We start from the raw sequence: 12,146 nt of genomic DNA on the forward strand, positions 1-12,146 counted from the left end.
ACCATAGCACATACCCTCCCCAATGTCCATAACCCCACCACCCTCTCCAACCCCCCTCCCCCCACCAACCCTCAGCCTGTTTGTTTGTTTTTTTAAGATTTTATCTATTTATTTGACAGAGATCACAAGTAGGCAGAGAGGCAGGCAGAGAGAGGAGGGGAAGCAGGCTCCCCACCGAGCAGAGAGCCTGATGTGGGGCTCGATCCCAGTACCCTGGGATCATGACCTGAGCTGAAGGCAGAGGCTTTAACCCACTGAGCCACCCAGGTGCCCCTCCTCAGCCTGTTTTGTGAGATTCACTCTTTTATGGTTTGTCTCTCTCCCGATACCATCTTCTTTCATTTTTTCTTTTTCTACCCCCCAAACCCCCACATTGCGTCTCCACTTCTTCATATCAGGGAGATCATATGATAGTTATCTTTCTCCAATTGACTTATTTCGCTAAGCATAATACCCTCTAGTTCCACCCATGTCGTCGCAAATGGCAAGATTTCATTTCTTTTGATGGCTGCATAGTATTCCGAGGAGGCTTTTAAATGCATTCTGGCATGAGTAGTGGAGAGCCTCCTTTCTGGAACGAAGTGTGGGCATGGACAGACGTTATTGTGGAAAAAGAATCCCTTTGTACTTAGGAACTCTTTGTATGTGAAGGCTGAAAGGAAAAGAAAATAGAAAATTAAAAATTCCAGGGTCAAGCACCTAACATGAGAAGACACATGGCAACTGAGAACCATGGGGAAGCCAAGGAGGAGGGAGATTTTAGAAAGGGTGGAAATGAGATTCACTTCCACATTCCTTTTCAATTATGCAAGTAATATGAAAATGTAAATGAAACGTATGAAAAAGTCAGAGAAGATAAAATATACCTTTTATTAATAATGTAATATCTGGAAATAATGAATATTATTTTTTTAATATCCTGCAGGTCTTTCAGTATACTTACTTTGTTTTCAATTCACATGTAATTTGTATCCTGTTCTTTTTCACTTGCTATTAAACATATTATACCTGTTTTCATGGTGCTAGACGGCCTTGATAATACCATTTTAATGGCTACTTACTAGTTATCAAAATTATACATTGTGATTTACATAATAATGCCCCAAATTTTGGTCACTTGGTTTCATGTGTGCATGCACACGTGTGTGTTGGGAGGACAGTGAACTTTTCCTTTCTTACGGCTTTTTTAAAACAATATCTTGAATCATTTCTAATGATAGATTCCTAGAAGTAGAGTTCCCATATCAAATGAGTGTCATCATATTTCACTGAGAAACCTTACTAAATTGCTCTTGAGGTATGTTATTAAATTGCTTTTCTAAAGAGTGGTACCCATATCCTCTGCTCCCAGCAGTGTACAGCCTTTAAATGTTGAATGTTAGTGGAACATTTAAGTGAAAATAATGGGTGGACAGATGGCAGCGAAGGAGATTAGGGCTGGGAAGGTGGATTTAGGACGTCAAATAAATGAAACCACATTATGAGTAGGTTATTTCTCTGAGGGGAAAATGAAGAATAGCATGTGAAGAAAAAAAAACTTGAAGAATTTTTTAACCTTCTCATTTTACAGAGAAAAATTTGATGTGTACTGAATTAGGTGCTGCTCAAGGTCATACAAAAAACTAGTGTCAGGACCAGGACTGGAGCCTGCTTTCTTGACTCCTTGGCACTGCTCTTTGGCTGTATGACCCTGATGTCCTATGACTAGACTACAGTAATGGGCCATAGTCAATGAGGTTGGATGTGGAAGGAGTGGGAAAGAAGAAGAGAAGTGATAGAGGAAACCACAAAGGGTGAGTTGTCATAGAAGTGAGATACGTAAAAGAATCTGCAAAAAAATTGATGCCTGTGTATGTCTGCTGTAGCAAAGAAGTCAAGAAAACTGAGAACAGAAAATAAACTCTTAGATTTAAAGTCAAGGTGGTCTTGGGCTACTGTTCTCTTCTGGTTCTCCATACCACTCAGAACTGGCTATACTCCAGTTTCACAGATAGGATTGTAAACTTTTATAAGCCAACCATCATTTTTAAACAGCCTACTCTCATGAGAGATGATATAGGTTGCATTACACTAACAGTAAAGGGGAAAAAAAATTAACACTGCTTATGACTCTTACCCATTGTAAATTATTGCTAGCCCCAGGTTTATTATAGCCTATTGAGAAACTCAGTTAATTTCATAACACTTAAGATATTTTTATTTAATGTATTTTGAGATAAGACTTCACTGGATACAAGAATGAAAAGAAAATTGGAATAATAAAATATAAATTAGGAGAACAGACCAAGAGTGGATGGTCCAGAATCAGCTTTTTCCCTTCTGCCTTCTTTTGGGTCAGTTCAGCCACATGTACTGTTGCATTGTGGCCAGGGCAACTGAACCAGACCCTACTTTAAGAATTATTGATTTGATTATTCAGCACATATTTATTATATATCTAGGTACCACTAAACACTAGAGATTGTTGAACTAATAAAGTACAGGCCTTATCCTCATGGAACTTAGAGTCTGGAAGGGAAGGCTACCCCTGAACAAAGAACTATAGCTCCCTCCCCAACATCTAACACAATTGTGACAATGTGTAAAGAGAAAGTACCCATGAGAATGTGGGAAGGGGCACGTGGGAGGCAGGGGCAGTGGCCAAAGAGCAGCATTTAATCAGCTACCTGAAGAACTTTTAGATATCAACAAGATAAAGAATGGGAAAAGCTTTCTGGCTAGAGGAAATGGACCACATGAAGGCTCTGGGGTGAAGAAGAGTAGGATCTCTTCCTCTAATAGAAAATCGTATGCCTGGAAGTGCAGAGAATGAGGACAAATGGTGTGAGAAGAGTTTAGAGATGGGGGAAGGGGGAACTGCAGTTCTCTGCAAATGTGAATTCCCCCCCTTTTTTTTGTGGTCTCCTGACAGTGTTATACACCTGTAATTGCTTACTCTCATCACACTTTTAGCTTTTCTTTAATGATTCTTGGCATTTCCTCTTTAAAGTGATTATCCTTTGCATAAATTATCACAGAGTAGTGTTGATCACACTCTGCTGGGTGATAAAAAAAAAAATTCAAGATTAAGAAAGACCTACCATTTCCTTGGTGAGGAGAAATTCCAAGTTACTTGGTTCATTTTAGTTGGATAAGAAAGAGAATTAGACATCAAATTTTGGCAGCTTGTTTCTTATGAATGTCCCTGCTGAGGACTGATAGGTGGAAGAACTGTTTTGTAAAGAAAATAAAAACAAAGGAGAGGATGAGAAAGCAGTCATCTCTACTCTCTGTGTTTTGTTTTGTTTTTAAGATTTTATTTATTTATTTGACATAGTGAGAGAGAGAGTGCAAGTAGGCAGAGTAACAGAGTGAGAGGGAGAAGCAGGCTCCTGATGTGGGGCTTGATCCTAGGACCCTGGGATCATGACCTGAACCAAACACAGTCGCTTAACCAACTGAGCCACCCAGGCAACCCTGCTCTGTATTTCAAATTGCCATATTTTAAAGTTTCTTAGAGAAATCATTGACATGATTTTAAACATCCATTGCTCCTAAACTTCCCAAAACTTCCCTAAACTTCATCATTGCAAATAAAGACATGGGGCTAATGGGAAATACCTTATAGCTATATGTGCTCATATCATTGACCATAATGAAAATACTTCTGGAAAACAATTCAGGTGCATGACCATGGTGTCAGGGCACTAGGGGAACTTTCCATACCAATCTCTGTAGGTCCTTCACGACTTTGGAGTATCACATCTTATACCTTCTGTACATTAAGTACCTGTTATGGGCCACTTATTAAACCAGCTGTTCACAAAGTGTTGACTGGGGACCCCTGAGATCCAAGAAGGTCAATGCAGTTTTCATAATACTATTAACAAGTAATTTGCCTTTTTTTACTCTCATGCTCTCATGAGCATACGGTATTTTTTTAGAGGCTCCATGATGTATTTACAATTACGAAAAGACATTAAAATGTTCTCCCACTGGGGCGCCTGGGTGGCTCAGTGGGTTAAAGCCTCTGTATTAGGCTCGGGTCATCATCTCAGGATCCTGGGATGGAGCCCCACATCAGGCTCTCTGCTCAGCAGGGAGCCTGATCACCCCCAACCCGCCCCCCCCCGCCGCCCTCTGTGCCTGCCTCTCTGCCTACTTGTGATCTCTGTCTGTCAGATAAGTAAATAAAACTTTAAAAAAAAGTTATCCCACTTTCCAATTAAATGTCTGTATTTCTTCATATCCTTCAACTAAAATCATAAAAATAGATTAGCACAGGAACACCTAGGTGGCTCAGTTGGGTGTCCAACTCTTAGTTTTAACTCAGATCATGATCTCATGGGTCCTGAGATTGAACCCTGAGTCAGACTCTATGCTCAGCAGGGAGTCTGCTTGGGATTGTTTCCCTCTGCCCCTCCCCCCCACTCTGAAATAAATAAATTAAATCTTAAAAAAATAGACTAGCATTAAAGTAGATATAGGATCCATCTGTCTTCTATTATTAAGCCAGGCATTAAAGAGATTTGTAAAAATATGGAATAATGCCAGTATTCTCACTAATTTGGTGGGTTGTTTTTTTTTGCTATGGAAAAGTATTTTTTAATTTTTTATATAAATATATTATGGTTCAGTTTATTATGTTTTAAGTAAACTATAAATATTTTTTATATTTCTCAGCTTTATGTCCATTGTGAATAGTGATAGATATAGCCCACATAAACAAAGTTCTTTGGTGGTCCTCAGTAATTTTTAGAGTACAAAAGCATCTCAAAACCATGAAGTCTGAGGATGGCTGCATTAAGCCCGTGTCCATTTGTCCTTCTGGTTGCTGCAACTTGAACTTCAAGAAGTTTTCCGAACATATCAGTTAGCCCACATAATCAAAGTTCTTTGGTGGTCCTCAGTAATTTTTAGAGTACAAAAGCATCTCAAAACCATGAAGTCTGAGGATGGCTGCATTAAGCCCGTGTCCATTTGTCCTTCTGCTTGCTGCAACTTGAACTACAAGAAGTTTTCTGAACATATCAGTTAGCCCACAAGAGTAAATTACAGTTGAGTTGCTTTTTCCAAAGATCTGCTCTTCACTTTCCCTTCCCTGAAGTAAAAGCATGTCATGTTGGGTAATTACAGCATGTAAAAAGTGGAGATGTTGACTGTGTTTTATCTCTCCCCCAAGGCCCATTTTCTTTCCACCGTACTGAAAATGCTTGAGCCTTGGAGAGGAAGGAGCCCATGGTTGCAGGCTGCCCATTTAAACCATCGCCCTCAAAAGTGATTTCATGCCGAGACAGGGGTTTTGGGGGACTCTGGTGTACGGCAGACAGTATTATTTGTCAGAGCCATTCTCTGGTCACAACCATTTTTAATTAAAGTCGTCCTATAAATAGCTTATATTCATTTCCTCTGGATCTCACAAGTCAGTAGAGACCAGGAATGATGAGCTTAGGTCAGGACATCTAGCCGGATGAGGTAAATAGAGAGTGAGTGCTTGAAATAGAGCTTCGGGGATTCAGGACTACTACTTGTTAAGATAAATGCATTTCCCTTCCAGAGAAGGTGGAATTTATTTTAAATAAACACCTAGAAGGTATTTTTCTTCTGTGGTGGTGGTTCCTGTTCATTTTTTAATAAGTAGAGCTAATCATTCCTTGAAATTTACAGTCCAGCGAAAGGAAAAGACAGATATTGAAGACATTTTTCATATAGCCCAAGTCTTGAGACTGCCCTTGGATGACCAAGGGCACATGGATGCCATCACTTGCTCTTGACACACATGCTCTTTTAAATCCCATTACTTTTTTGGACCTTGAAAATGGCATTTCTAGTGGAAACCCAGCTCATAAACCCCCAGTAAGAGAAGTTTTAGATGAAAAAGATGATCTCTTCGGCTCTCTGAGAGCGTCCAGAAGGTGGGGGAAAAGTAAAATGAAATCAGGTGAAGGAGGAATTGCCCTTGAAAACTCTTGTTGACTGTTGTATTTGAATTTGCCAAGTCAGAATGTGAAGACACTGGTGTTATTCTTTTCAGGAAAAGCACCTTTCAGTTCTCCCACAGTTTTCCCACATTATTTATAAAGTGATGTTTCTTAGATCTGAAGTAGCCATGGATTTTTTCCAAGACATCTTTATGTTCTACAGCTGCTGGAGGTAATGCATCCAGCATTCTCAGGCATTTGGATCATGACAGGTGTTATCTCACCCCAGGTCTAAGTGTCACTCCTGGCTGCCCTTGTGGTTCTCCCCATATGACACTGTCACTGTACACTCCGATGTCTTCCTCTCTGCGTCCCACTCGACTGTCATGGCAGGATTGTGTTGGTCTTGTTCACTGTTCTGTCTCCCCTATGTACTTGGCACATGTATGGTGCTCACAAAATATCTGTGGACAGGACAGATGGATATCCAAAAGTATAATTGTTTCTTTTGATGCCAGAGACACCATTATTGCCAGAAATACTACTTTTATACAGGGCTTATTCAGTTCCCTGTCCACCAAAAACCTAAATTCTGTTCCCTCTTCCCATGTAGCTGTAAGATACGGGTCACATCTCTTAGCCACTTTGTGCCCAAGTTTCTTCATTAGTTAAAAATGGTGGCAAATTAGTGTCTCTTTATATTTGTTATTTGTATATTTTTATTTATTTATAAATATAAAGTATTACTCTTTCCAGCTCTAGTATTCTTTTATTTCCTTGGCTGAAAATCTCATCCATTGTATTTTTAACAGTTGGGTGGAGTTTTTTTTTTTTTTTTTTTAAGTTTTGATTTTACCATGACTATGTTAGTGCATTTTAAAAGTACCATATAGCATAGAGAATTTGATTCTTTTAAGACAAAGGTGACATTAAAGTCGAACAGTAACACTTGTGGAATGGTAACACAGGAAACTTGAGATCTCTAGGAGCTGACAACCCCGCTTTGGATTAGCCAGGGTGTTCTTTTTCTGGTTGCCTCTAGGATATGAGGTGTTTATTGACCTCTGTTTCAGAAGATGATTAAGAAAAGTTAAAAGGAAAAACACCTGGGTTAGTTAATTATTTCTCATTTAAAGCTAACTGAAGAGCTCTTGTAGGAAATGAACTTGAGACTCCTGGCTACTCAGACAGGGCCACGACTCCTCATGGGGCCGCAGGAGCCACTTTGGGACTCCTGAGCTCAAGAGAAGCTGTACTTCCTTTTTAAAACACCGCTCTCATTGGGTTGTATTTATTAGTTCACTCGTTTTTGAGCTCCTGATAGAAGTATTTTGTTCTCTTCATCTCCCTGTTTTTGGTGTCTGTCTCCTAGGATACAGTAATAATGCTAACACTAACTAGTGATAATAACAAGGATATGGCTAACGTGACAAAGGGCTGTGTGCTAAGCATTGTTCTACATGCTTCACGTTTTGATCCCTTTAATACAACAATCCTATGCAATAGGTACTACTATTATCCTATTTTACAACTGGGCACGTAGAAAAGTGAGGTCACATAGATAGTAAATGGTGGGACTGGCATGCCCATGCACTGGCAGCTCATTGCTTCATCGCTGTGCCACACTTTCTGTAGGCCTTGCAGTAAACATGTCCTGAGTGAATGAGTAAATGAGTAAGTATGCAGTGGTACTTGGTAGCTATTAATATGATTAGAGTCTTAATAATTTGTGTCCTGCCTATCTCTAAACACAATACACAAATTTGTTGGTCCTACAGTGAATGATAGCTTCATAAAGTTTTTCTTCCCTTTAATAGATTGAAAGATTATTTTGAGATTTGAGATTTTCATTCATCTTTAATTTTTCTAAATTAAACTGTTTGGCAGTTGAAAATACATACACTTTTTAGAAACATGGATCTCCATTTTCGCTGGACTGTGGCTTTGTAATTCAAATAGGTGAAATTTGCCAAATTCAAACCACACCTTGTTTCCTAAATGGTACTTAAATGTGTGGATTCGAAGCGATGGCCTTAGGGGCACCTGAGCGGCTTAATTCATTAAGTGTCCAACTCTTGATTTCAGCTCAGGTCATAATCTTGGAGATGTAGGATCGAGCCCTGCGTCATCAGGCTCTGGAATGCAGAGTCTACTTGAAGATTCTCTCCCCCCGCCCCACCAACTCATGTTTGCACGCTTGTGCGCATGTGCGCTCTCTCTCTCTCTCTCAAATAAACAAATCAGTAAATAAAGTTTCAAAGAAAGGACAGTGATCATTCCACAGAGAGTCAGGTGTTTTTACTTTTCTGGGTCAAATCAAATGGAGGCTTTTTGGCTTATTGCACAAGGCTCGGTGCATTTTTATTCACAAGCCAAAGGGGTCACATCTGAGAAAATTGATGCTGTACGTTCCCTTTGTGTGTGTCTGGTTGAATGCTTAATAGTAGTAAATGTTGATAAAATTATGGAAAATGCCTACGCTCAGAGCATACTAAAGGAAGAGTTGCCATGTGCTTTATGCCTGATCATTTCCTTTTACCTGACCTTCCCAACAGTACCAGGAAACTGTGAAATTGTTTACCCGTGAGTAATTGTTAGGATCTGGGTAGCTTTGATTCATTAAGTAGGTTTTACCTTCTATATTGTGAAAGAATGTATAACCTTGTGAAAAATGTACCTAATAACTAGTTCAGATTTACTAGTGTGCTAAAGCAAATCTTTAGAAGAAGAGCAGGACAATTAGGAAATGACCTTTTGAAGATGTGGCAGTTGATCTGGGCCTTGCCACAGTAATAAGAGTTGGAGGTCTGCCTTTGGAAAGATGTATATTCCTATTGGAGGATATGGCTCTGAGATGAAAACACAGGTTGACTAAAAGAAGCAGCACACAGTTGGGTGGACTCTAGAACTATTTTGATTAAAGAAAGGTCAAGGCCAATCCCTCCTGTAATCAGCATCACTCTTCTCCTTTCCTCAAAAACCTCCCCAAATAAACCATGCAGTGTGAGTAAAGAGTGTTAGCTCTGCCGAGTGCAGCTGTTAGATGGATGTCCCAGGCCTCCCTGGCTTCCAGTCAGATTGTCACCTCTCAAGATATTCCTCTGTGGATGTGTCTATCACTCATTTTCACACAGAGTTACTGGGGTGGAGAGCATCCCAGTCAAACGACTATTTGAGGCTTTTTCCAATTGCAGGGCAAATCCTTCTAGATGTTCCTTCTTAGTAAACATCTGCTTGTTTGCCCTAAAGGAACTAAATAGGAATGGATATGAACTATAGGAATTTGTGCCATTGGCACTGACTTTAATTCAAAATACAAAGTGTTTGATCTTGGTTACATAATAGATGCTCAGTAAATTGGTTTTTTACTTTTCCTGTTCTATTGTTCAGTTTATTGTTGTTGTTGTTTTGAACTTTCTCATTTATTCTCCTTTATTCTCTTTTAAAGGAGAGATTTAAGGAGGCTGAGGAGATATACTTGGCTGGAATAAAGAACTGTCCAGACAGCTCAGACTTACACAACAACTATGGGGTTTTCTTAGTTGATACTGGTGAGTAAAATTAAAGAGAACCTGTTCCGTTGAGATGAGATAATACTATCTATCAAGCAAGATGGCAACCACCCAAATGATGTCTCTTAAGTAACATTCACTGGGCTTGGCAGGAAACTCACACCGTTGACTATCATATTGTACTGTGGGGCTATCATTTCTCTAAGTCTTCAAGTTCAGTTCAGTAAAATCCACCCAGTTTGTATAGCACTCAGAAAAACTCCACACATATCGGAATACTTGCTGATTTAATGAGTAGCAGGCCTTTGAGTATCATTTAGACAAGTCCATAAATCTATGATGATGAAACGGTCCTCAGCAATGATACACGGCTTGCCTCTGAATCTACTTACCAGCAGATGGAAAATACTTCTCTATGTCTGATTTTAAAAAGGCTCCAGAATTGTTCCATCATTCTTTACTTGATGTAGATTACAGAAACTATATTACTATAATTGATAGAGTGCTCTTATATGACAGGTGCTATATAAAATATACTTACTCCATCTTATTTAATGCAAAACTTTACTGGGCAGGGATTCTGTTTTCTTTATGATTTGTGTCCCATCTACTGTTGGCATGCTATGAATACTTATAAAGAATCAAAAGGTGGTTGAATTTAATACAAAAGCACCATTCTATTCTCGTTGACTATTAGGCTATCTGCCTTGTGATAAAATTATTTTAATTATTTTGTCAATATGAATGCTCAGAGGGGTTTTTATTTTCAGTATATCTGAAACTTTTCTGTTTAATAGAATGTAAATTTACATTCCAAAACTCCTAGGAAATGCCCCTTATATTTTCACGTAAAATTGTTTTGTAGTGCCACCTGCTGGTTTCTTAGCAACACACTAATACATTAGGTGTCCTGAAGATATAAAAACTGGAAGATACCCCCTGTTGATCTGGTCTTCCCTCTTCCTTCTACTTCAATAACAAACAATGCTACTCCCCTAAAAATCCCACTGGCTACCCTCTATATCTTCCTGCCACTCCCTTCATAGTCATTTGTTTTGTACTGGTGGGAATTCTCCCTATTACCAGTGACCTGCACATAGATCTACACAGACATAAAATCTTTAGGGTGCAGACATCCATTCAAAGGAGGTGCACTTGAGAACGTGTCTGCAGGTCATAAACATTCCATTTCATCTAGAACTTCAGACCGTTCTACAGTTCAGTCACTTAGATGTAATTTCACGAGGAAGATTCTTTGGGGAATCTCATCAGAGGCTTGATTCTAGTTCTGGTCTTCATCCTCAGTTGCCCTGGGATTTTTGTCAGGTCTCTTAAGTGCCCTTTACACTTTAGTGTCTATAGCTTTAAAGCGATACCTTGATTTATTTTTTTTATTTTTTTTAAATTTGTTTATTTGACAGACAGAGATCACAGATAGGCAGAGAGGCAGCCAGAGAGAGAGGAAGGGAAGCAGGGTCCCTGCTGAGCAGAGAGCCTGATGCGGGGCTCGATCCCAAGGTCTTGGGATCATGACCTGAGCCGAAGGCAGAGGCTTTAACCCACTGAGCCACCCAGGCGCCCCTTGATTTATTTTTTAATAGCTCTTAAGTACCAAGACACAGCTAAAGGGTAGCAAAAGGCATCTAATTAGGGGCACCTGGGTGGCCCAGGAAGTTAAATGGCCAACTCCTGATTTCAACTCAGGTCATGATCTCAGCATCCTGAGATCAAGCCCCACACGGGACTCCATGCTCAGCGCAGAGTCTGCTTCTCCCTCTCCCTCTGCTCTTCCCCCAGCTCACATGCTCATGCACACACACGCTCACTCGCTCTCTCTCAAATAAATTAATTAATCTTTTTTTTTTTTTAAGGCAGCTAAATTGTGTCAAAAATACCTGTAAAGATGGGACACCTGGGTGGCTCAGTGGGTTAAAGCCTCTGCCTTCGGCTCAGGTCATGATCCCTGCGTCCTGGGATCGAGCCCCGCATCAGGCTCTCTGCTCAGCGGGGAGCCTGCTTCCTCCTCTCTCTCTGTCTGCCTCTCTGCCTGCTTGTGATCTCTGTCTGTCAAATAAATAAATAATCTTAAAAAAAATACCAGTAAAGATCATTTAATTAAAATATTTTAAGCTGTATAATGCATTAAACAAATGCAAGGTGGTGGGGCACCTGGGTGGCTCAGTGGGTTAAAGCCACTGCCTTTGGCTCAGGTCATGATCCCAGGGTCCTGGGATCAAGCCCTGCATCTGGCTCTCTGCTCAGCGGGGAGCCTGCTTCCCCCTCTCTCTCTGCCTGCCTCTCTGCCTACTTGTAATCTCTGTCTGTCAAATAAATAAATAAATAATCTTTAAAACGAATGCAAGGTGGCATTATTACTATTTTTTAAAGTCCCATTACATAAATACCATTTAACAAAAATGCCTGATTTTAAAAAAGATAAAGCAGTGCCCTGATTACTATGTTGTGATAGAGTAATTGAGACCAACGCTTAGAAATAGTTTCAGGACAGTTTTTCTTCTATAATAGCCTATCTATTTTTTCATATAATGAGAAGTAACAGTATCTTGTATAAACAACAATCACTGATAATCTCAAAACATCATATTAGCTAGGAAAAAGGCTAGAAAACACTTGGGCGAAAATGCTAGACATTAAGAAAACAGATTTTTAGGTTTTATTGCTTTTTTATTATTATTAATTTCCTTGGAACTGGGAATAAATAGTAAAATGGTCC

At 39.6% G+C, this 12,146-nt stretch overlaps 1 protein-coding gene across 1 annotated transcript in view; it reads left to right on the top strand.

Annotated features, from left to right (window-relative positions):
- Window positions 1-12,146, top strand: part of TMTC1 (transmembrane O-mannosyltransferase targeting cadherins 1) — a 267,805-nt gene that overhangs the window by 236,796 nt on the left and 18,863 nt on the right. Inside the window, exon 14 of the mRNA XM_046012428.1 lies at window positions 9,349-9,451. Within this exon, the coding sequence (XP_045868384.1) occupies window positions 9,349-9,451 (103 nt within the window). The remainder of the gene's footprint in view (window positions 1-9,348; window positions 9,452-12,146) is intronic.

The sequence above is a fragment of the Meles meles genome, chromosome 7, assembly GCF_922984935.1.
Source record: "Meles meles chromosome 7, mMelMel3.1 paternal haplotype, whole genome shotgun sequence".
Taxonomy (NCBI): domain Eukaryota; kingdom Metazoa; phylum Chordata; class Mammalia; order Carnivora; family Mustelidae; genus Meles; species Meles meles.